The sequence below is a fragment of the Coenobita brevimanus genome, chromosome 98, assembly GCF_032717465.1.
Source record: "Coenobita brevimanus isolate Jiangsu-jjx chromosome 98, ASM3271746v2, whole genome shotgun sequence".
In the NCBI taxonomy this organism is placed as follows: Eukaryota; Metazoa; Arthropoda; class Malacostraca; order Decapoda; family Coenobitidae; genus Coenobita; species Coenobita brevimanus.
The window spans coordinates 29,400,843-29,427,660 of NC_137051.1; the positions used below are offsets into that span (position 1 = coordinate 29,400,843).

Below are 26,818 nucleotides of genomic sequence, written 5' to 3' on the forward strand. Positions count from 1 at the left end.
CCCCTTCCCTTCCCTCCCATCCTCTCCCTTTGCCTAACCTCCCCTCCCCCTTTCCCCTCCCTCCTCCCCTCCCTGCCGAGCTGTCAAATCTAGCAAGGGAAAATGGTCATGAATCCCCCAATAAAAACATAATAAATAGTAAAAATTATCCTCCTCTCCTCTCCCCTCTCCATACCTCCAGTCCCCTCCCTCCCCTTCCCTTCCCTCCCCTCCTCTCTCCTCCCCTTCCATGCACTCCTCTTCCCTCCCCTCCCCTCACCTAACCTCCCCTTCCCCCTTTCCCTCCCCTTCCCCCTTTCCCTCCCCCCTCCCCTCTCTCCCCTCCAAGCTGTCAAATCTAGCTAGGGAAAATAAGATTTGTTTTTCAAGTGAGTTTCGAATAAAGAGAGCTAAATATTTATGGTATTTGAAAAATACTCTATAATCTTTGACAGGTACACAACTATATCCATAGGCAGGTAAAGTAGGCAGATAACAAGTTTTTTTCCCCAAAAAAAAACACACACACACAAAAATAAATAAATAAAATAATTGTGGTGTGCATATCTGTATGCAAAGATACGAGTAAATTACAGGTAATGATTCAAAAACACGCGCCATCAAGGGTAAAAAATACACAAAATATTCAAGGCCGGAGAGGTAAAGATATAGCGTGCTAGTGGGTGGGGGTGGGGGTGGGGGTGGGGGTTGGTGGTGGGAGGTGGTAAGGCCAGGAGGGGGTGTATGGGGATGAAGAGATGGGAGGAGACCACCACCAGACACAATGGAAGGGCCCCAGTGGAGTACAGGGACATGGAGGGAGGGTAGGGGGGAAATATCCTCCCCCCAGATGACTGGGGAAGGGGGACATGGGGGGATCCACATGGGAGGGGGGGGGGATGCATGAGGAGGTGTGGGAGGGGTGATGGTGGTGGTAAGAATGGTGGGAGGTAGGGTAGTAACAAGTTAGTGGGGTAGAGGGATGTGGTGAGAGGGAGGTGGGGGTGTACACCCCCCACCACCTGGGTATGGCCTGGGTCCCCACTCAGGTTTGTCCAACACTTAGTTCGATTGGTTAGAAGCCATCTATGTCACAGCCGGGGTGGACCCAGCTGCCGCCAGTTTTTTGTGGATGTTGCATGATCGGCGTTGCTTGTCCTTTAAAGAAATTGCGCAAAAAGCTCAATCTACAAGCTTAGTACTTTAGGGGTTAAAGATGCCATGCCTTCTATTGACTCTGGGTTACTCAGTGTCATCACTGCCAGGGTTTTGGTCATGCATCTAAAAAAAAAAAAAAAAAAAAAAAAAAAAAAAAAAAAAAAAAAAAATGATCCCAATTGCGTTTTTTGTGCTGGAGTCTAAAGGGTCCCTCAAATTAATAAACTGCCATTTCAGAGACATTGAGAAGCTTATTTGAGTCATCAGTCAGTTGCTCATTTTGTTTCTGCAGTAGAGATTGGCCAGTTATGATTTCCTACTGGAGTAGATTGCTTGAAAACACCAACTTTATCCACTCAAAAAATTAAGAAGTCCCCCCTTGAGCCAGTTATAAATCGGTCTTCCAAACATTCATTCCATCCATAACAAAATGAACTACAGGATACTGTAGTAAAAGAGCTTTAAAATCAACATCAGCTTGACATTTTATGTTTGAATGAAATCTGGTTGTATGAATCTGATATCAGTGTTTGCAGGGCTTTATGTAAGACGCATTCGTTAATTCAGGAATCCCTTGATTGTCCGACGTAATACTGTAGAGCCAAAGGCATGTCCGGTTGGTGGCTGTCGGGTAGTGGACTGCTCCCCTTGCCCCCATTTGTACATAACCTAACTTTGAAAGCTGGTGTAAAAGGCCACTACAGTACATCATTCAACACTTGTTTCTGTTGTTTGACACTACTCTCTCTGGTCAAGCAGACCTATAAACCACAGCCAAGCAGCTACCATGGTAAAGTAGACCCATCAGCCACAGTCGGACAGTCACTAATGCAGGGCCATACAGTGCATTGACATGAAAAATATATGAGAAAGCCATCTACACAAGAAAAATGCAATGGGCACACTAAACATAATGGTAAAATAGAATAACATCATGGTAGAGTACAGTAATCTGGAATAAAGTCAACGTAAACACTCACAATTCCTCACTGGGCGTCGTGCTGAATAACCCACTACCTTCTTGACTCTGACTGTTGTACTGCTGCTGACAAAGCTGTTGCACTGCACAGTACTGTACATCCCATGTGGTCTAATGGTGTAGTCTGAAGAGCTTAGTTCAAGTCAGAGTCAAGGAGGATCTCTGGCAGTCACCCCAGGGGAGCAACTGTGGGACGTGGTGATGGACTGCCTACTTCAGGTGACTGAGGACAGCTGCAAACTCATGTCCAGGGGAGACACAGTGGATGACGATGTGGTAAGTTGAGGCTTCGTTGTTGAAGGCGTGATATGGTGCTGTGGTGGTGCCAGAGTAGAGGTGGACTGAGTGGGGGTCAGAGGCTTGAAAAAGGAATTGATTTTGACTGGTGATAGTTTCCACGATTCAGGCGTTGGATGACACTCTCCCGCACAGAACGCAGATCCTCCACAAGGCGAAGAGGCACCATCTCTCTGTCACATTCCAGGTGCTCAGCATACTTAAGCACCTGCCCGAGAAGTGCCCGGAATGTGCTCAGGCAAGGGATGGCTGGAGCACTGCACTTCTCTGGGTCGTCCGCGTCGTCTTTGTCATCCTCATCAATCTCATCTGGCTGGGCAGCAACAACAGAAGTGGTAATCTCGAAGTCCAATATAACCTGATAGCTGGGATCACTCCCATCGTTGTCTAACCACTCCCGCACATCATCGACATTCACAGTCTTGCCTGTGTTACGAAGACGAGTATGGAAGTCGTCCACGTCAAAACCCAAAAAGTTGTGTTTGTTCTCGTGTCCCTGAAGGAGACGAAACCAACCACTTTTGAGGGTTTTCATGGAGACTTCCATCCATACACGTGTCCAGTTGTACACTGCAGACTTAAAGTTGTAGCCCAGCAGGTTTTCCAGTGTCCTCTGCCCTCATGTGTCCAGCCCCTTACTCTGCTCGTCCTTGTCCTCGAGAACAACCATTACCTCATTGAGGAGTCTATGTCGGTACAGCCTCATTGTGGCCACGATCACACCCTGTTCCATTAGTTGAATCAGAGCAGTGGTATTAGGTGGCAAAAACATTCAACTAGTGCAAGCGTCATTTGCAGTCAATTGTTTCTTGGAGGGATGAGTGGGAGCATTGTCCAAGAGAAATGAACCTTTACCCAGTCACAAGGGATTCCAAGTTCTGTGTTTGATAATGGATAACCTCCTTGACGAAATGCTTGTGGAACCAATCTGTGAAGATCTTGCAGGTAAACCAGGCCATCACAGAATGGTACCACACAATAGGAAGGAATCCCTAAGCCTACAAAGGCAACAGAGCTGTTTTAGCACACCCAACAGTAATGGGTTTGAGCCATTGCCACCCATTAGCATTAGCACAGCACAAAACAGGTACTGGTTGCTTAGACAGGTTTTGGCCACGTGCTTCTCCTTCTCATCTACCAGAGTGTCTGCGGGCATTGAGTGGTAGAAGAGGCTAGTTTCGTCAGCATTATAGACATGACTATAGGCAAGGCCCTCCTTCTCAGTCAGGCCCGACAAACTGTGCTGAAATTCCTCCACTCCCTCCTCACTAGCATCCAAAGTTTCGCCATGGGTCTTATGATTGGTAAGGACATGTCGAAGCTTGAACCTGAACAACCAACCTTTGGATGCCTAGAAGTCGGGGACGTTGTGAAGGTAGGCAAACTTCTCGGCAGCAGCCTTCAACTCAGTGCCTCACACTAGCATACTTGCAGCCTGTTGTTGACGGTTGCAGAACAGTGTTGAACGGATGACTTCAGCCTGCCAGGGTAAACTCAGTGTCTTCCGTTCGGTAATGCGTCTGTTCTTTTGGTCAAAGTCTGCCCTGTACAGGGTGAGTTGTCATTGACTTTCCTTATGTAGTGTAGGGTTGAGCGGGCCAGGTTGTACTCCTTAAGGGTGCGGGAAGTGGACCATCCCTCATCAGTCTTCCTCAGGATCTCCCGCTTCATCTCCAGAGTCAGCACTACCCTCTTCCTTTTCCCTGCTGGAGGGGCCATCATCACACACCCAAGGAAGAGGCATGCAAGGACTAGCAGGTAGGGAGCCACCACGTGTGCCGCCTTAACAACGGCCCAGGAGGGACTGCGCACAACACAAACGTCTTGCGGGGACTGAGAGCCAGCATCAGGGTCTTTAGCAGATGTAGGGTGAACAAAGCAGCCTGACAGGGCAGTGCACCAGGCTGTTCTTGCCTGTTTATGTGGAAATTTTTTGTGCGACCTTAGAAACAGAGGCAGTCATTTTTTCCGGATAGTGGGAAAAAAATGTACGAATAATGGCTTGAGAAAGCCAGATCACAGCGTGCGGGTGATGGACAGTCGGATAATCGAGAGATTACTGTATGTGTTCCCAGGCCTGCTGTTGAACATTGAGGTTGAAGTATAATACTCATTTATTTTGTGGTGCACACGTATGTTTCATGAAAGCATTAATGAATTTTAGTTGGAAAACTATGAGCATTGCATTTTTTTATTGACTAGGCCATTCAGATGTGAATCGAGGTTTTATGGAGGAGTTTGGTCAGTTTGTTGAATAATTTTGTCTTAAACCTGGTGGACAGCTTGTTTGTGGTACAGTAAGACCTCACTATAACGGACTAATTGGGGCCCAAGGCATTCTGAAAAATATGAAATTCTAATAAAAGCGACATCCAGACTTCCCCCTGCTAACCTGGACTTTTTCCGATATATCAGACATTGGTCCTGATCGCACAAACGGTTTTTAAATTGTTTTGACTACCATTGCCGTACTGTACTGTGTCATAACTTCACTACATTAATCAAATGGTATAATATATATAATGATGCTGTAGAGTAAGTCCTCGATATACGAAAGGGATAGGGACCAAAAAAAATTTTCGTAATTCGAAATTTTGTATATTGGAACAATTTTCCCCATTGAAATATACATATAAATGGAGGGATGCATCCCAGGACCCCCTCAGACCCCCAACTAAACTTTACCCCCCCCCCCCATTAAGAAATAAGCAATACCTGTATACAATTGTAGAGAAGGTGGTGGCCATCTCCTTTTTCGTCATCACAGTCCCAACGGTGGAAACAGCAAGGCCTAAAGCACGCCCAGTCTCCGAGACTCCCTGCCCCTCCTCATGGAGTCTTATAATTTCCAGTTTCCTTTCCAGAATTAAAGTATGGTGCTGCTGCTGCTTTGCAGCGGGCTACCCCCATGCTGGAGATGATGCAGGGCGCTTGGGAGGCATGGCGAAACAATACAAAAAGGTGAAGGGCTGCGAAAATATCCTCACGTACAGCAAAGTTGTGAGGACAGGAGGGACATGGACTCAACTGAGAATCTCACAAAAATTTGTTTACCAGAGAGGGGTTAGTTCGTTTTCCCTCGGCAAGCGAGCGCGACGCTATGCACCGTGCCCATTTTCAATTTTTCATACAGTATTCCATTAACTCCTTCATAGCTGCCGGCCTTGAACAACACTTCACTGTTTTGATGTCAGTGACGTTGAGTTAGGGCGAGTTATAAAAAACTGCGAACAATTACAGGAAGGGAACGAAGGTCACTGGTGTGTTTACACAACCCTACTCTACCATCCCATCAGTCAGGCGTTCTCTTCACTCTAGATGTATTCGCCGATGTTTACATACTTATGTTACATGCACTCTAATTTTGAGTAAGTTTTTCTTGGCAAGAGAACATACTTTATCACCCTCAAAATACAGTAATCCCTCCACTAACTGATGTAATAGAGCCAAAGGCATGTCCGGAAAGTGGTCCTGTCTGGATAGTGGGCCCATGCCTCCTGGACTGGTACTTATGGACCCTAACCCAGCCTAATTTTGAAAGCCACCTAAATAGCTCCCTACTGGACTTGCATAGCACGTATTTAAACCTATTTAAGACCCTATTATCACCAATAATGGACATAAAGCATGTTATAAATGAAAAGGAACCAAAGACTGAGGAATTAGAAGTGACTGTGCCTCAGCCAGGGTACTTACAGCACGTTTGTGGCCACCTTTTGTAAGGTTTTGGCAGTGGTGAAAATGCTCTTGAAGCACGTACAGTAATCCAGTGTTTGCTGCACGTACAGTAATTCTTTGCACTGTGAGTTATAACTGTTTAACACTGCACATTGTTAATTGCATCAGGCCAGTTTCAGCTGCCAGGTTTGTACTCCACAGTTAATCCTTTGCACTCTAAATTCTAATTTCTTAACACTGCACAACACTGTAAATTCCCGTGTGGTCTAGTGGCGAGGTATTGCAGTTTATTCAGTGTTTATTCACAAAAAAATGACCACATTTGGTTTCCATTATGATAAGCTACCACTCGCGATCGAAGTTAGGCAATAACTGTTTGGTTGTTGGTGAGGAGGAAACAGAGTTGCCAGGTTGCAATGGCCACATTACCAGACTCCTCAGTTTTCATTACCAAATTTAACTCTTCATTACCAAATTCGTAAAGCTAGCATTTATTCTTCACTAATTGTATATACAAGTGGAAATACATGTAATCACTCTTATAATTAACAGCATGTTGATTATTTTCACGCTATGTACGTAAGCAGATTAATCAGAGAGAGCAAACAATCCACCATCTCCATCCTGTGTATCCTTATACATGTGAAAAATCCATTTGGTAATGCATTAGTCTGATTCATTACCAAACGATTATTTCATGACCAAATTGGCTCACATTTGGTAATGAAAAATACCAAATGGCAACCCTGACAGGGGAGAGGGGAGGGGGGAGGAAGGAAGGGGTGAGGGTCCATGGTGTAACAGCTGTTCGGCGCTGCGCGGCAATTTCAAATTATGGATGGGAAAAAATTCAGATTTTTTTTTTTTTTTTTTTGGTTTCCGAAGGTCCAGGCCTACAGTATCCAGTAACTGGGGATGTCTGGAAAGTGGGCGTCCGGAAAGTACAGGGATTACTGTAGTAAGAAAAAACAAACTAGAGGAATATGAACTGAATTGGTAAGGTCTTTAGGCTGTATGCTTACACGAAAGATTATGGGTTTTACAGTTTTAAGAGACGATATGGAACAAGAATGTTTGCTAATCAGAAAAAAAAATTACACTTTCATCCCACATGTTCTCATAGGTTAGTATTCAGTTCTACCTTCTTCGTTCGGCATTACTCTTCCCATTATATTTCGGACAGACTGAGCACAGTTATTTCTGCTCCTTAGAGTTAGTGTACATTTACTGCTCATTCTTTTGTGTGTTCTTATGTGTATGTGTGAAAGAGGACTGATACAAACAATAATGTATTCCATTATCTCTTTCATAGCTGCTGGTCCTGCACAATGCCTTACTGTACTGGTGTAGTAGTAGTTGTTCCCTAGGCAGTCTGGCCGAACAGCCCCGAGTCCCTTAGGAAGGCCATGGCCGAGACCGGGCTTTCCCACAGAGCTCTCAAAGAATGTATGTTGTGTTGTTGGTGTAGGTGATTGTGTGGAATGCAGTCTTCCATAATGTGCTTAATAGTATGGGGTGCTGTGTTGCATCCTGGACTGGCATCAGCGACGGAGTCATCCAGCCTCTTCTGGTAGCTTAAGAGGGCTGGATGGTGCCCACATCTCAGCCTGGCCAGGTGGACCCTGTCCTCACGGGGAAGATAGGATTCAGAAGGGTGGATGTCAGGAGGCCGTGCTTGCAGCTGTGTGTTGTCTTTAAGTGACTGAATGGAGTGGCGAGTGATCTGAGTGTGGATGTGCTTCTGGAAGCTGGTCTGAGGTGGGCGAGGGAGGAGAGGTGACAGTATTTGTGTATGATATCGTGTGCTGGGTGTTGTTTTGATGTTCCTTGGTGTGGGTGGATGTGCCGCCATGTACTGTAGTGGAAGTTGTGGGTTTGTGGAGGCTGCAGCAAGTAACTGGGTGCCTCTCATGTCTAGGTGATCCTTGACTTTGAGGACTTTGGTTTCTTGATGTAGGTGGTCTGTGGGTGTAGTAGCTGTGCAGCCTGTGATTATTTTTAGGGCCTTGTTCTGTATTGTCTGTAGAGTGTTGTAGTGTGTTTTGGTGAGGTTAGAAGCCCAGGCAGGGCTTGCATAATTCATCACTGAACGTATGTATTGTTTGTATGCTGTGGTGGTGGTTTCTTTGTTGTGTCCGAATGTTGTATGGGCAAGTGACCTCAAAGCATTGAGTCTTGGTGTTATTTTATTTTTAATGTTTGTGATGTGTTGTTTAAATGACATTGATGTATTGTATGTTACACCAAGGATTTTGGGTGTATGTGTGTGTGTGTGGTAAGGGAGTGTTGTTTATGGTGAGGTGTGGCATGTGACTGTGTTCTGCTGTCCAGTTTGTGAGAAGGGTCACTGTAGATTTGGCTGGGGCTATTTTGAGCCTGTTTGTGGTGAACCATTCGTGTAGTGTGTTGAGGTAAGGTTGAATGATGTGTGCAGCTGTGTTTGCATTTTGCTGTGTACATGTAAGTGTTATATCATCTGCATAAGAAGCTATGTGTATCTGTGGTGTGTGGGGTGTGGGTATGTCGTGCATGTATAGGTTAAAGAGTATAGGGGACAAAACGGATCCTTGGGGGACGCCGTTTGTGAAGTTTCTGATGTTAGAAGACTGACCGGCAAATGTTACGTGTGCACATCTGCCTGCTAAATAGTTTGCCAGCCCTCTTTTTGTGTTATTGTGCATGTTTGTGTTGAGTATTTTGTTTGTGAGGTTGTGGTGGGGGATGGCATCAAAAGCTTTGCTAATGTCTAGTGTGACTAGGAGTGTTCTGTGTGGTGGCCTAGCTGAATTTATGCCACCGAAAACTCTCTGTGTAAGGTGTGTAAGAAGGGTGTTTGTGGAGTGTAGTGGCCTAAAGCCATGTTGTGACTGGGCTAGGGGAATGTGAGGTGTGACTAGTTGTAGTATCAGTTGTTCAGTGACTTTAGAGGGGGTGCAGAGGAGTGTGATGGGGCGATGTGAGGAGGGTAACGTGGGGTCTTTGTTGGGTTTAGGGATGGTGATGATATTGCCATGCTTCCAGATGTTGGGTATTATGTTGTGTGAGTAGCTGTAGTTTGATATGTTGGTGAGTGCTTGTATTCCTTGTGGTCCTAGGTGTTTAAGGTGAATGTTGCTTATGTTGTCTGGTCCACAGGCAGATGAGTGCTTGAGGTTGTTAATGATGTGCTTCGTTTGGTTGTAAGTGAAAGGTGCGTCGTCTGGGTCTGTGGGGAACTGTCTCTTACGTCTGATGATACGTCGGTCTTCCGGATGGGGAGTTAGATGGCTGACTTGTGAAAAGTGATTGATGAGAGTGTTTGCTTGTTGTTTGTTTGAGGGTATGGTGTCTGTTGTTGTGATGGCAGCGTGTGATTGTGTGGTGTTGCTGTTGGACAGTGTGATGCTGTTTAGTGTTTTGTAGAGTTTGCTGGTGTTTGTTTTATGGTCAAGTGTTTGGAGTTAATTTTTCCAGTTTAGTGTTTGCTGTTCTGATATTTTATTGTTTATCTGAGTGTTGAGTTCTTGTATTTGTTGTATGGTGTCTTGTGTATGGGGTGTTGGGGAGTGTCGCAGTGTGTCCCGTTGTCTGATGAGGCCTTGAATTTCTGGTGTGAAGTTGGGGTTGTGTCTCTTTCTGTTGCCTCTAGGGATGTGTCTTTTGTCTGCATTTTGAATAATTGTATTGAAAGTGTGCACAGCGGTGTTGATGTTTGTGATGGGTGTACTGTTTACTGTTTCGAAATGTTCTGTTTCAGTTACAAAGGCCTCCCAGTTGGCTCTCTTATAATTAGTGTATGTGTGTCTGTGGCCAGCTGGGGTGATTCTGGTTTTGGTAGTGATGATGATTGGGAGGTGATCCGAACCTAGGGTTTTGACCACTCTCCATGATGTAGTGGGGGCGAGGTTTGGGGAGCAGAAGGTGATGTCTGGAGATGATGGGAGGAAGAGGGCTTGGTGTGGGATATGGGTATGTTGGTCTAGATTGTTTAGTATGAAAAGATGGTCTGTCTGGGATTGTAGTACCAGCCCTCTGTCTGTGTCAGGGTTGTTGACATGCAAGCCGACGACTTGGCATTGAAATCACCACCCAGGATGACGTTGGATATGTTAGTGATGTGGTGTATCTGTGGTGAGTAATTGTGTGGTACTGTGGGCGATGATCGGGGGGGAATGTATGTGTTAGCGATTGTTATGTGTGATTTGTTAACCAGTGCGTATTTTGATTGATTGTATTTCTGTTGTGGTGTCATGTGGGGGGAGAAGTGACTTTGTGTGTGCACTGGTATCTGCAAAGTTGATGGATTTGTGTACCAGGGTGATGAGTCCACCGCCACCGCCGTCAGCCTGGTCTTGTCGAATGGTGGTGAAGTTATGAAATGTTGGTGTTTTCTGTGCTCTGTGTAGTTTTGTTTCTTGTAAGATGGCAATGTGTATGTTCTGTTGTTTGATGAATTGTGTGAGTTCTTGTTTTTTGGTGTTTATGCCATCTATGTTTAATTGAAGGATGTTTATGTTGTGTGTGCGATGTGTGTTGGCTGCTGCAGCACGGGGGGGAGGTGGTGTGGGTGAAGGGGAAGGGGTAGGAGGAGGTTGTGATGGAGGTATGGGTTGAGGTGGATTAGGATGGGTTGGAATGGGAGGAGTTGAGGGATTGGATGGTGTTGGAAGGATCGGTGGGTTTGGCTGTGGAAGTGTGAAGGAAGTAGGAGTAGGAGTGGAAGGGGGGTTGGTGGGTGGGAGGAAGGAGCATAAGGAGCAGGTCCAGGTGTTTGTGTAATGTTTTTTGGATGCAAGTGTTGTGCAGGTGTAATGGGTCCAGTTCTTGCAAGAGTTGCATTGAAGTGAACCCTTTGTCTGTCGGCTCGATGTGATAGGTTTTGAGCACGTTGGACATATGTATTTGTTGGTGGGTCCTGGATTGCTCTCAATGTCCCCGGCTAGAAGAAGTTGTCGAGAAATGACAGCCGGGGAGTCATTTCTCGGTGTAGAAAAAACGGTGTTGTTGTGTGTGTTGTATTGGAGATGTGGTACTTGCCCGGGCGACCGAAGCCACTCCCAGGTACTCGAGCCCTGTGAGGGGCTGGGGGGGGGGGTTTGCGGTGGTTTGGCCCCCATGCTGTTCTCCTCTTCTCTCGACAGCCTGTGGGGGGTGGACCCACGACGAAGGTGCCACCGCTCCAGTGACGTTGAGTTAGGGTGAGCTATAAAAAACTGCGAGCAATTATGGGAAGGGAACAAAGGTCACTGGTATGTTTACACAACCCTGCTCTACCAGGGTCAGGCGTTCACAGTTCACATCGTCCCAGATGTTTTTGCCGATGGTTACATGCTGACGTAACACGCATCCTAATTTTATTAATTCTTACACGAATCGTAGCAAATCACAGGATGTGTTTGGGGGGGGGGGGAAAGCCAGGTGTGCCAGACGAATCTTTTCACATATGTAAGAAAAAGAAATTGATTTTAGAACTTTGAAATAATGGTCCCAAGGCTGACCATGGGAGCACGCAAATACCTGAACCCACAGCCATTGAGGAGGCTAAACATACGTTTTACTTTAAGCATTAAAAGCACCTTACCAAATCAGTTCTTCCTGATGGTCTGTTATATTTTTCAGATTATTTCTGGGTTGGTAGATACAGTAAACATTTCTTATTAAATCTGTTTCCCCATCATTTTTAGCTGTTCTGGTGTGACAACTCTTGTTTATTTCGTTAACGTAATGGCGGAAAGAACTGTTTTTCTCTAAGTGTTTAACTAAACCTGGCCTAACTGAGCTTATCTGTACCTAATAATTTTTTAACCTAACCTAACCTCCAGTTGGGAAATTGGGAAACGATATCAACCTTTGAGCATGTTGAGTTTCATCCACTGCGCTGCAAACAATGGTAGGGGAAAGTGATGATAATAACAGGGAGGATATTTTTCAGCAAGAAATAGTAGTTTACCAAACTGAGAGTTTTCAGAAAATTACAGAAACAAACTGGAGGATTATGAATTGAATTGGTAAGGTCTTTCTGCTGCTTCAAGTGTACAATGAAAGACACAAGGATCTTAGCAAAGTCTGACGGATATAGCGTGGAAAAATCAAACCATTTGAAACACGCACTAGTAGAAATAGGGTTTTCATTGTATTTCACCTGGTGTAAATTTTCTTCAGACTGAACTGGGAAGATAGCTATGTCTTTCATTGTACATTTACCGGTAAATAAATCAATCTAACAATACTTGTGTCTTGTTTCCGCCAGATTAATTGTGTTTTCAGACTATTCCAGCACTTCTTCACACCATATAATCTGGATAATCGTGCTATCTCTGTATTTCCTTTCGTATCGTGTATCGATTTTTGTATCATCGAGACAGATATTTTTGTATTATGGAATTTGTCCTATGTTAACCCCTTAACCGCGGGGCGTCACTTTCGTGATGCTTGGGAGCAAGGGATCATACCGTGGGGCGTCACTTTTGTGATTCTGTGTTATTTTGAATTCGCCCAGGCTTTCAAGTGGTGGCTTGTATCATCTATCAGTACTGCCAATGTCCAATACTAGTCAGCATTCCTAATCTCATCTGTACTCCCATCCGTTGTTGACAATTTAGCCATTTCTCCCCATTCTTGACTTCTCTCCATTACCCTCTCCTCTCGCCTGCCCAGCCGTGCTATGCTAAGTAAATTTTCCTTGGAATTTTCCATTGATTTCATCCATTGAAATAAGCCCTATGCCCTATTCTTATACCAAATAATATATACAAGAAAGAAATAAGGTAAGTGATAGTGTCATGCGCCTGGAATTGGCTAATTATCACCTGACAACACCTCACGTGCACTCGTTCGCTAATTTTCGCTGTTTATTTCCCCTTGAAATATGCCGTATAATCTATTCTCGTAATAAAAATATATATAAGAAAGGAAGGGAGAAGCCTAAGTGATATTTACATTCACCTGGAACTACCTAATTTATTATGTATTGTCTAGATTTCCTGCCAATCATTTCATAGCGTATATATTAGCAGCTTTCACCCCGCTGACATTGGCAGCATTGCACTTCCCCGTAGGCAGGCCACCACACTGTATTCAGTTTACTGTCATCTTTCAAGGTGAGAGCACGTCGGATTCACGCCTGCCCAATTCCGCAGCTTTTTAGCCCCATGCAAAGGGTCCTGTAATCTCTACCCCCTACTAAACCTCGTGTGGAAAGAGGTAAAGGGCTAAGTGACTGCTGTGGAACATGAACTGGCTAATTTGTCAATGAAAATGATAGACAGTGACTACGATCTGTCTGGTGAGTAAAACAGTGCAAGTGGAAATGTAAATAATCTGTAAATAATGTGTAAACAGCAAGTGAAAGCAATGAACGTAAATATAAGTGAACAGTGGAAAATAGTTTTATAAGTTACTGCAAGTGACTGCATAACACTGTAAATAAAATAGAAATGCAAATAATGTAAATAAAATAGAGAATGTAAATAGAAATGTAAATGAGTAGTAATATAAGAATATGAGTATATATGCTAGGAGTAATGAAAGTGAAAGTTTCGCTCTAGCATGTATGAATACTATGAGTTATGAAAGTGACAGATTCACTCTCAATGCTAGTATACAGGACGAGAAAGTGAATGCTACGTATTTTACTGAAAGAGAAATTGAATGCCTACAGTGACAATAAACTACTATTACTGAAGGAAACTTATGGATAAAGACTGTAGATATTAAACTACTATTACTGAAGGAAACTTATGGATAAAGACTGTAGATATATGTAAGTGTTATATAGTAACAGAAATATAAACTGTGAGTGTTTTTATGAATAATAAGTGACAACACCAGCGGTGAACGATCGGAAGTGGGAAGGTCATACATGCTCGTAATTTTCATTGCCTTCACAGTGTTTTTTCTTTTTTTGGATTATAGATTCCAGACTATTTGAGAATCATAGAATGGTGTTTCTAGTGATAATATCAGGCTGTGGTAATCATATTACGGGTTGTCGGGAAGTGTAAAGTGGAGACTTTACTTCGTTACCCAACTAAAGAAGTCTCCACAAGTCCTACGGTACTCGACGAAGGCTCAACAAACATCCCAGGAGAAAGCTGAAGGTATGTGCCTTATGCATATTTAATTATAATATTCTAGGACTAATAACTGATTTTTGGCAAATATTTTTAGAGAGTCTGTTGGAGTGCGAATATGCCCGCGAGACACGCAAGTCAGGCAAAAACAACCCCGCGGTTTAGGGGTTAATCGCTTTCGTACTATCGAAAATTTGTACTTCGGGTTTTCATATTTCGAGGACTCACTGTACTGGTCACTGATAAACATGTCTTTTATTTACCGTATTGTGGTGAACATAGCTGAAGAGGTTAGGCAGTCCAGACTGCTTCTGGCCTTATCGGACTTTTTCCAATATATAGGAATTTAGTCCAGTAGTTCCTCGATTCCAATAAAAGCAAATTCTAGTTTATTGAAGTCCGTTATATCGAGGTTTTACTGTACAGTACCCTCACGTCCAGCACGCGTTAGTCCAGCTCGATTTGAGTCCAGCACGGTGAGCAATTAATTAGTATTATTTAATACGATTTAATTACTGCAACACGAGTGTGTTAGCATAACACGCACAGAGCTCCGAGAAGTGGGCCAAATCCGCAGAGTTCACTCTAGCACGATCACCCCCGGTCCAACACGGCCATACTGGACATTCCCATAATGATGATAGCCAATGAAAACTTCTGATCAAGTAGCCTTCCCCGCCCGCTATCGTGACGTGATCGTGATGCCGCCCAATTAAAAACGCTTCTGCTGTCACGTGATGTTTTGTTTAAATTTCTCCCGTCACAGCTCCACTCCTAATTCGCACTGGACGGTGCTTTTTTCTCGCAGCATTTTCTAAATTTCTGCCCTTGGTACTGCATTTTACCCTGCTTATGATGCCTAGGAAGCCTTCTGAGAACCCCAAGAAGCGGCGGCACCTCCCTCAGGCCACCAAGCTAGAAATTATCGAGAGGAAGAAGAAAGGGGAGAGGAATGTGGACATCGCCAAGGCCTACGACTTGAATGAAGCCAGCATGAGAACAATAATAAAAAACCAAGACAAGATCCTGGCGGCAGTGAAGGCTTACGGAGGCGGGCCATTTGACTCCAGGTGCAGCCTACTGACCCAGCAATCATTATAATGGAGCGGTACCTCAGTATGTACGTACGGAGGAAGGAGGCAGAGGGTGTTCCTGTAGATTCTTTGAACATCAGGGAGATGGCGAAGAAGTTCTGTAGTGTGGCTACTAGGAGGACTGGGTCACAGCCTAATTCATTCCGTGCCTCTACAGGGTGGTTTGCATCGTTTTTGAAAAGGAAGGAGATACGGCGGGCCAAGTTGCATGGAGAAACTGCTTCAGCAGACCACATTGCTGCCTCAGAATTCCCAGCTCTACTGAAGAACATCATAGAGAAGGAAGGGTATACAGCACATCGTGTACAATATGGACGAGACGGGACTACAGTGGAAGAAGATGCCTAACAACACTTACATCATGAAAACCAGCCGCCAGGGACGAGGCAGGAAGGTCGACAAGTCCCGTGTATCTCTGCTTCTAACCGTCAGTGCCTCCGGGTCTCATAAAATGAGACCGTTTTTGATAAGCAAGGTGGCACACCCCAGGTGCTTCTACAACAGCTCAATGGCAGATCTGGATGTTATCTGGCATAAAAATAACTCAGGTTGGATGACGGCAGTATCCTGTATAGAATGGTTTAAGAAACACTTCATCCCTGATGCAAAACGCAAGATGAGAGCTCTGAAACTTCCTGAGACATTCCTCCTGTTAGCAGATAATGCCCGTGGACATCCTCAGATCTTGGCTGACGTAGACCCAGCAGTGAAGGTGGTGTTTTTACCAGCCAACACCACGTCACTTATGCAGCCTCTTGACCAGGAGGTCATAAGTAACTTCAAGATGTTTTACAATCAGAGACTAAGCCGACATCTTCAGAAAGCAACAGAAACTTTTTCAGAAGTGAAGCCGATGGAGGCAGAATTGGGTGGAAGCCCCGACAGTTCACCAGCATCATCTCACTCGTCCTCACCTGATCTTGACTCATCTGTACCAGGAGCAAGCGCTGCCACACCACTGCCAGCATCACCACCTCAGGAATATCCCCACCCTGCCATGACGTCAACTACTCCAAGTAACCCTGCTGCTATGACTGTTGTACAGTTTTGGAAAAAGTACAACATGAAAAATTGTGTTGACAATATTGTGGCTGCCTGGGATAATGTTAACGTGGCAACAATCAACCATGCCTGGCGCAAGCTAACTCCGTACTTCACCACTTCTCACCAATAAGATTCACTTCAGTGCCCTGAGGACAGCAGGCAGGCAACCTTGGCAAAACTTCAGAGGGTCCCAGGCTGTGAGGAGGTTGCAGAGGAGGACTTAACAGACCTTGTGCAATGCCGAGAGGAGACCACCTTGGACTAAGCTGTTTGTCGAGTTGCTGCAGTTGACGAGGCGCAGGTAGAGGAGGTGAGAATGGCTGCTGCAGACTCCAACGCACCTCCAGCTTCCCCCCTGAAGATGCAAGATGTTACCGAGATCCTTCATGCTGTTGAAATTCTTAAGGAGGCCATGAACAGGGATCCTAATGAAATCCAACGCCAGGAAGTGATACATACCGTGGAAAACAGTGTGCGTTACTATGCTGATCTGTACAGGAGACACATTAACAAGAGGACTCAGACACTCATCACTAGCTTCTTCCAGCAAAAGGAGGAAGAGAGAAGAGTGCTAGAACAGGCAGAAGCAGGACCTTCCATGGATGCGGACGAGGATAGTGATTCTGAATGTGATTTCGAAGGATTTATGAGGGAGGTTGAGGAGGAGCAGCAGCCATTACCCGCTAGTGACGCCAACAGCCATCTTTCGGGGAACCAGTAGGACTACCTACAGCCTCGGATATCCCCTTCCATTCCCAGCAAGCCCACCAGCACTATCCTAAAAGGTTAGTTATCATTCATAGTACAGTAACATTTATTATAATAACAGTAGTACCAATGTATGTATAGGTATATGGTAGGTATTTAGGGTGACTTTTCCTTGGGTTGCTGACATAATTCATTTTTCCCCATAAGCTCTATTGTTAGTCCAACACGTTTTTGGTCCAACGCGTGACCCATGCATGACAATATTACCGTGCTGGACGCGAGGGTACTGTAATTTCATTTGTCGGATCGGCAACCCACAGTTGAAACCCTTTTTTTTTTTCCAGATTCTTTGAATTGATCAACCAGAATAATTTTATTCAGTTGTGTATCAACCAACTCATATCTCAGGACAAGTCAATGATTTTATCATATTCTTTGTTAGTTGCAGGTGCATATTGGGCATGGAGGTTGATTTAAGTGACTCCTTTATCTGCAACCATGCTTCAATAACTTTTGGTTTTGAAAAAAAATAAAAAAGACATCGAAAGATTATCAGGGTCAGAAATTAAAGGAATGTTGACCACCTTCTGATTTGTTGTGAAGTCATTTAGCATTTTAACTGCACTGATTCTTCTGCTCTTTCTTCTGATTATCTAGTAAATACTGTACCTGTATACAGTACACCCTCAATGTAACGAACTTATTGGTACCAGACCCTTGACATTAAAACCAAACACCATGCTGTTTGGTAATTTTTGTGGCTTTTGAGGAACAAAGATCATTAAATACAGAACATTGTTTGGCCATACAGTCATACACAGTAACATACAGCTAGGTCTAAATGGCTGCTTTTTAAAATAAATGCTCTATTTGTGGTTCCTTTCACGATGCTGGTCACCCAGACTGATGCAGCGTTCTGCGGGATGCGGAGGAGTGTGTGTGTGTTTGTGTGCGTGTGTATAGGAACATCACGCTGGTTGGAGCTTCCTGCGCATCTGTTCTTTTCATCCATCCATCCATCCATCATCCAATCCTATGTTTCCCCATGAAGAGTTGAACGAAAATTTGTTAAATGAACATAATGTTTGGCCAGCTTAGGGCGGTCATTAAAACTGAAATTTGTTAAAAAAGGGTTGTGTATATCGAGGGTTTGCAGTACAGTTTATAGTAAAGAGTATGAGCCTATCTTTGACCATTATCCTGAAGTAGTGGAGAGCATCATTGCATGTGATAATTCTCAGTGGTTTGAACCCCCTCCCCCCCAACAAGATAGGAAAGCAGCATGTGTCAGACAGAGCTGACATATTTGTCTTTTCTCAGCAAGACAATCTTGTTCACGCGGTGAGTTACACAGTGATGATCAACTGCTTTATTTATGGCTCCCCTTATGGTGCTCATCGCCCAAAGATTGATGCAGTGTTTCGTGAGATGCAGAGGAGTGTGTGTGTGTGTGTGTGTGTGTGTGTGTGTGTGTATAGGGATGCCATGCTGGTCAGTGCTTCCTGCGCATCCATTCTTTTCATTGATTCATTCATCATCCAGTCCTACATTGCCCCATGAGGAGCGTAGGAGCCCGTGGCTAGGTAAGTTGGTCCTGACATTTAAGGTGAGAGTGACCAGCCTCATTCATCCCTGAGTGGCATTGTGTGAGCAGTAAAACCCAACCACCCTTTGGATACAGGCCTTCACTGGCTCAATCCAATTAGGGCACCATAATTACCCACTAAACCACCTTTGGTTATATGGTTACCACCCAGCATAGTAAATGGTGTCCTGGCCCTTATTACCCCATCCATGTACAGATTGAACAACCATGGACACATGACACATCCCTGTTTCAACCCAACCTTCAAAGAGAAAAATTCACTTAGTTCACCATCCACACGCACTGCAGCCTTAGCACCATCATACATACTCTTCACAGCATTCAACAGCTTCCCACCTACTCCATATATTCTTAATACTTTCCACAATCCTTGTCTATCCACCCTGTCATATGCTTTCTCCAAATCCATGAAAGCCGCATACAACTTCTTTCCCTTCTCTAGAAACTTTTCCACTAAAGATCTAAGAATGAATATCTGATCTACACAACCTCCTTCCTTCCTAAAACCTCCCTGTTCGTCTCCAACTAATTCCTCTGTTCTTTCTCTAACTCTGTCAATAAGTATCCTACCATACACTTTTCCTATTATACTAAGAAGATGAATGCCCCTATGATTACCACACACTTCTTTTTCCCCTATTCCTTTGTACAAGGGAATAATTATACAGGTCTCCCTTGTTTTACGTTGTATCGTTTTACGATATTTTGCATTTACGATCCTTCTTCTTTAGTACCAAGTGTTCATTTTACGATTGAGCTCCCTTGCATTTACGATTGGACATGCGGAAATCCTGCACTCACAGGCAGATCAGCTGAGAGATGTGTGGCATACCCGCCCCACCCTCACAGTTTCCCGCGCTTTTGCCAGTCTCACCCGCGTGCTTGTTCAGCATACAACCTCTGTGCATCTGTGTGCATCAGTGCCTATGATATTACTATTTCTCCTGTTCTTCATATTTTGCACCCTTAGTGCCACCACCGTGATGTCTTGTAAACGCCCTGCAACATCTGGTACTGGTGATATGAAGCCAAAGAAAGCAAGAACGTCCTTTACCCTGGAGTCTAAGCATAATATTGTGAAGCAGGTGAGGGGGCAAACTCCATTGCTCATTCCTTGAGTCTTGCACAGTTGACTGTATCGACTGTTATAAAGCATGCTGTCAACATTAAGAAAGCTGGGGAGACAAGCACGACTCTACAATACATAAAGCATCATCATTATTATTGCATATTAGATCACTTGTATGGGTCTTGGGTTCCTTATACACGAGTCCAGGAACGCATCCCTATTTATCCCATTAAACCTTAATTTCGCTTTACGATATTTCGGTTTACGATTGCCTTTCTAGGAACGCATACCAATCGTAAAACGAGGGAGACCTGTACCTGACTTCCAATCCTCCGGGACTCTACCTTCCTCCCAGGCCAATCTGCACATCTTCCACATCCATTCTACTACTATCTCTCCCCCATGCTTCAGCATTTCACCACACACTCCATCAATTCCTGGGGCTTTACCCAATTTAGCTTTCTTCATTGCTTCCACAACTTCTATCCTACTGATTTCTTCCTGTCTTCTCACCTTCCTCCTTCTCCCAGCCATTCCCCAGCCACTTATACTCGCATTACCTCCATCCTCTATGTTCAACAATTCCTTAAAGTGTTCTCTCCATCTGCTCACTTTTTCTCCCTTCTCCACTAGTTATCTACCATTTTTATGTTTCACTCCCCTGCTAACCTCACTTCCACCCTGTCTTACTCTCTTCACCTCTTTCCAGAACATTTTCTTACAGTCCCTCCACTTTACACTCAAATTCCTTCCAAATTCCTCATCCACTCTCTTCTTACTCTCTCTTACTAATCTTTTCACCTCTCTCTCTATCTTTCTACATATAACTCTCTCTTCCGCCTCTCAACTTCTTCCACGCCCCTATTTCTCATCCATTCATTGTATGCTTTCTTCTTTTGTGCCACAGCCTGTCTCACCTCTTCAGTCCACCATGCTGTTCCTTGCACCCCCCTCCGTCTTCTCTTCCTCCCACACACCACATCACATGCTGCACATATTTCTTATGTAAATATCCTGCACACACCTTCCACGTCCCCCATCTGCTCCAATTCATATTTGCCCAATCGTTCCTCCACTTCTCTCTTATACTCTGCCTTTTTCTCATCCTCTTGTAACCTTTCCACTCTCCTTGCAACTACTCCTTCCTCTTGTCTTTCCCTTGTTCTATTTCTCCATCTTACTTGGATCCTAATTCTGGCCACCACCAAGTAGTGGTCAGAAAGTCCACTCCCCCAACCTCTATAAGCTCTTGCATCGATTACACATCTTCGCATCCTTTCATCCACACACACATAATCAATCATTACCTTCCTTTCATTCAGTTCACCACCCACCCTTCTCATCACTCGCCATGTATACCTGTGGATCATTTTATGCCTGAAGAGGGTATTGGCTATCACCAACCCCCTCCCAGCACAAGTGTCCACTAACGCACTGCCATTCTCATCTATCTCAGCAGGCACACCTCACTCACCAACTATTCCATCCACCTTCACATTCCACTCTTTACCATTCATATCACTAATCAAAAACACTCTCTCATTCCTTCCAAACCTTTCCATGCACACTTCCATGTTTATCCAGAACTCTTCTCTCACTCTGCTAGCACGATCTTGCGTTGGCGCATACACACACACAATCGCCCACATTTGTATTCGAACTTTCAACTTTACCCACACAATCCTTGATCCAAGTGATCCATACTGTCTTATGCTCTTCTTCCATCTTTTACTCACAACTATACATACTCCTTCCTTTGCCCTCTCATTCTCACCTACTCCTGCACATATACCCCATCCATGTGCAGGAGTAGATGAGAATGAGAGGGCAAAGGAAGGAGTATGTATAGTTCAGATACTGTTGCTGTAAATTGATGTTCATTTTATCCAAATTGACTCGTAAATGGTGTAGAATAGAGTACCTAGTATAATTATGGAACAGATATAAGGACATTCAAGATCTTCTTAACATCACGCTGCCAAGCAGACATTTACAAAAAACAGAAATAGTAATATCCAGAGAGGACAGCTTTGCTTTATTCCAGTTATATAAAAAATTAGACAACTTTCTTGTTAGCTACAGATTTTAGAAGAGCGTCATCTTGAATTCGGGTATGAAGCGCAGCGATATCGAATCATTAAAGGCACTGTGGTTTAGGCAGAGCCTGAAAACCTCATAATTAACATAAAAATTATCGTGTCACAATGTTTCTTTCAAAAGATACTTGAATTTCTTGTTTGGGGAGGGTCCGAATGGCAGCCATCTTGGATTTTGGGTACTATGCAAAGTCATATTTATTTCCTATAAGCATCAACGTGTCAGTCGTACCTGAAAACCTCATAAAAGTCTTCCAGGTACAATATTTCTGTTAGAAATTGCAAGGCTTTATAGTCCTGAAAGACCCCGCTGGCAGCCATTTTGAAAACCGCCATTTTCTTTCTTATGCTGTGATTCTAGCAATTCCACCTAACAATGTTTTGAAGCTGGCGGTATCCCTTACTCAAATCACCAGTCAAATTCTCTTCTTAGGATGATGTATACGGGTCTCTAGAGCAGGGACTGGATTATACCCCTTCTGCCAAAATTTTTTTTTACCATATTATATATGAATGGTGTCACAGTTCTTGAAGTGTAAAGCTGTAAATGTGTAGTGAATTCCCTTTGACGAATTGGCACTTTTAAGAAAGAAAAGGCTGGATTATTGTTGTTATTATTCATGAGCAGTGAAACATTGCAGTATGTTAAGCTCTTTACCACTCAGCCATTATCACCAGACCCATGTGTTTATATTAAACATGGTGAGACCATACTTGCCAGGTGTGTGATGCATTGGATTTTAAAACTAATGGGTACTGTTTCAAAGTGTAATTGTTCAATATTCTAGTTTTGGGAAAAAATGTCTATCTATCTATCTATTGCCAGACACCATAATCCCATACGGGGTGGCCATTTGACTCTGAGTTATTTTTTTTTACAGGGAGGGGTCATTTTTGTAAAAACTGAATTCTACCATACTTAAAATAATTTACTCACAGGGGTCTGCCATATCCTCTCCTCCATCCCACTTTCCCTCCATCCTCTTCTGCCTTTCTTTCCTTTTTCTTCTGCCTGCGGGTGACTTCACACCCCCTTTTGTGTCTTTCTTTCTTTCATTCTCTCCTCTCCCTTCTGCTTGTGGGTGACTACACTGAGTGACAGGCCAAATGGTTTCCTGTACTCTAGGAAACCATTTACTGTACTATGCTGGGTGGTAACCATAAAACCAGATTTTGGTGCCTGGTGGTTTAGTGGGTAATTACGGCACTCCAATCGGATTGAGCCAGTGAAGGTTTATAACCAAGGGATGGTTGGGGTTTATTGCTCACGTAATGCCGCTCAGGGATGATTGAGGTCGGTCACTCTCATCTTGAATTTCAGGACCACCTTGCCTAACCCTGGGCTCCTACATTCCTCATGGGGCAACGTAGGAGTGGATAATGGATGGATGGAATTATATACTTGAAATGTAATGGCATATTTGCAGTTACTGTCATACATTGTCAGTCAGTCTGTTATACAAGTGTAGTCATTGCTAATACTTATTCTCTTTGGCAGGCAAGGGGGCTCGTGTGGAGGAAGTGGAAATAGAAGAGGAGGAGGAAGAAGAAGAGATGGAAGTCATAGCTAATGGCGAAACAGTAGAGGAAGTAAGATTTCAGAGGGATATCGATTATCATTGTTATTATTATTATTGGTGGTTCTTTGAAAGCAGTGATAAGAAACAGGGAAGTGAGCATGGAAGTGAAAAAGTTACTACATGGCAGTACTGTGATAACCCAATGACTTATGGAAGTGAGGCATGGACCTTGTTGGAGGGACACAAGTCAAGAGTGAGAGCATTGGAAATGAGTTATTTGAGAGGAGCATGTGGAGTCACATGGAGAGACAGACTGACAAATAAGGAAGTGAATGGGCATTGTGGTGTGGATGCAGATGTGATAGGAAGTGCTAGGAGAAACACATTGAGGTGGTTTGGCCATGTGGAGAGGATGGAGAGAGAGAGGCTGATGAGGAGAGTGTATGTGAGTGAGGTGGAAGGGGGGAGAGGGAGGGGGAGGCCAAGGATGAGATTGAGGGATGGAGTGGAGAGGTATATAAGGGAGCAGGGTGTGAGGTGGGAGCAGGGCAGTGAAATGGCAGGGGACAGGACGACATGGAGGCAATTTGTTTGTGGCCACCCCATACAGGATTAAGGTGTCTAGCAATAGATAGATAGATTGATCTATTATCATCATTTTTTTTTTTTTTTTTTTTGCCCTTTTTGTGGAGTATATTTTGCCTGCAGTGCAAATGACTTAATTGCATTGAAATAGAAGTACTAAGCTACTATGCTGTACTTCCTCTCTTTATTTTTGAACTTGTAGATTGCAGTGCCAGCTTCAGGAGAAAATGATATAAACCTGGATGAGGAGACTTTGCGTAAGAACCGCGAAAAGATGTTTGGCAAGCGCACCACCCCCAAGGCTTCCAAGCTTGACAAAACTAAGAGTCCCAAGCCAGCCAAAGGGAAGAAAGTAAGTTTGGGTGTTACGACTTTTTCTTTCACATCATTTTTAACACTTCCACTCTTTTCCAGGCCCTAGCATTCAGGACCTGTGCCTCACATTATACAGCACAGTCTGCACCACTAACCCATCATGAATCCCATCTTTGCCTAAGTGATCTTTCCTTGCACATGCTTCTGAGAGCACCTATTATTTTTTAACTTTTCTGTACCGTGACGTACTCACGGTCCCATAGTTCGATTTGTTGCTGTACAACACTTAAAGCACTTCACTTCTTTCAGATTTTCCCCTTTTAGGCTTGGACTCATATAATTCTGTTTGTGTACTACATCACCTTGCCTTTTCATGTGTTGAGTCTCAACTTCCTCCTGTCATGAAACTCTTCCAGACTCAGATACTATTTGGTGAAGATTATCACTTGAATCTGATCTGATGAGGGGAGATCCAGAACAAGGCTCCTTGATCACTTTGTGGACTCATCAGTGGAGGAAACAATCTAGTCATATTCTAGGAGCAGAAGGCTGTCAGCATCATGTGTGCTGAGGAGTGGGTTTGCCATATCCTGTAGTTAGTATAAAGAGTTTGGGTTTCTTGCTTCCCCATTAATGCCATATTTAATCATCTTATGTAGCAGACAGGAATAGATAGTTGTCTACAGTTTTTGTTCTTAAAGAATAGGCTGGATGTCACTTTTATAGTTTCTCATGCCCATATTGCAGTTAGTTACTGTCATCGTTTTACTGATAAAGCTCACAACCGGATATTCTTGACAGTGTTGAAAACAAACAAATTTTCCCCAATTTTTTTTTCCATAACTCTGAGCAAAGTACACTATGTTCTTTGCATTCTCTCCTTACGAAATACCACCCTTTTACCTCTTCCATTTTGTAAAATTTAAAACAGCTCTTTGTAACTGCAATTTTACAGGGCAAGGAGGGAACAGTGTGGGACCTGAGTGGAAAAGACTCCAAGAGCCTGGATTACTCCTCAAAGGCAGGGGACTCCACTCTATCCTCCCTCCGCCCAGACTTCCTGCCTGATCAGTCACAGGTGAGAGCTGGAGTGAATGGAATGAAGGATGGGGAATGTGTTCAGTGAGGTAATAATAATTTCATCATCATCATCCGGACCTCCTTTCCCACCCTAGGGCAGGGTGAGGAGTAGCGACGTCCAGACAGCTTAAGTTTGGCAATCCAATGGTCCACGCTTCCATTCACTCATCAGTCGAGTCCCCGGAATCCTGGTTGTATCTGATATGCCAAAAACTTTCACCACATTCTATAGCTTCACATATGTGTATCCGATAGAGTCAATCTGGATGCTGTCTCGTTAAAAAGGGGTGCCAAATCCCTGATCACGCACTTCTTCTCACAACATTCATCCAGCCAGCTCGATCTCTTGTCAATCCCCTAGCCTTACCGGCTTCCATACCTTTCTTCCTCACACGCTCATCCATCATATCCCTCCACCGTCTCCTTTGCTTACCTCACCTCCTCCCTCCTTCAGATTCGCTCATATATACCTTTTTCACCATTTTATTGTTATCCATTCTCTACACATGACCATACCATCTCAGTACACTCTCTTTGCTTCTGGTGTCCACCTACTTCCTCACTTTGCATTTTTCTCGAATCACATTACTTCATATCCTATCCACTCATAGTACTCCACATATATTCCTTATCAGTTCCATCTCCACTGCTTTCACTCTTGACTTTTCACTTTCATGCCACACCATAGTCTCACATCCATATGTTTGAGTTGGCACTAACACACCTTCATGTAAGTCTCGTGCAGCTGCAACACACAAGCCTTTGTTTCAAGGCCTTCATTGCACCATCTACTTTCCTTCCTTGTGTCAGTCTACTTTCCACTTCTCTTGCACATTTTCCTCTCTTTTCTGTTCCTCTCTTTTCTGTCACTGTACCCAGGAACAATAATCCCATTTAGACTCGGACGGCCAAGTCCCAGACACCCCAAGTCCCGGACATTTTGGACTCGGGTCTTTGGAATCCAAAAATGGCCCAAAACGTGAAAAAGCACCCCCCCCCACACACACACACACACACCCACAAGCACACACACACACACACACACACACACACACACACACACACACACACACACACACACACACACACACACACACACACACAAGTTTGGTAAAAGTGGAAAAGACCTGATTGGGATTATAAGTTAGGAAATAAAACCCTATACACATCAGAAAGAGAGAAAGACCTAGGTGTGATTATCAATAACAGACTATCTCCGGCTGACCACATCAGCGAGAAGGTACGGAACATGTATACACTGCTTGCAAATATGAGAATAGCATTCACATACATAAATGAAGACATGCTAAGAAGGATAATAACATCATTCATTAGACCAACCCTGGAATATGCATCAATAGTCTGGAGTCCTCATCTCAAAAAGCATATAGACAAGATTGAAAAAGTTCAAAGGGCCGCTACAAGATGGATACCAAGCTTAAGGGACCTAAGCTACGAAGAAAGACTAAATAAACTGAATCTACCAACACTACAGGAGAGAAGGAAAAGAGGTGACATGATAATGCTATATAAGTGCATATCAGGAAAGGAGAAAATAG

The 26,818-nt window shown here is 43.9% G+C and overlaps 1 protein-coding gene across 2 annotated transcripts in view; it reads left to right on the forward strand.

Moving 5' to 3' along the window:
- Nucleotides 1-26,818, forward strand: part of SrpRalpha (signal recognition particle receptor alpha) — a 409,651-nt gene that overhangs the window by 162,671 nt on the left and 220,162 nt on the right. For both annotated transcript variants that reach the window (XM_080283804.1, XM_080283805.1), the window contains 3 exons: nucleotides 23,258-23,349; nucleotides 24,067-24,216; nucleotides 25,135-25,257. In XM_080283804.1, the coding sequence (XP_080139930.1) occupies nucleotides 23,258-23,349; nucleotides 24,067-24,216; nucleotides 25,135-25,257 (365 nt within the window). The remainder of the gene's footprint in view (nucleotides 1-23,257; nucleotides 23,350-24,066; nucleotides 24,217-25,134; nucleotides 25,258-26,818) is intronic.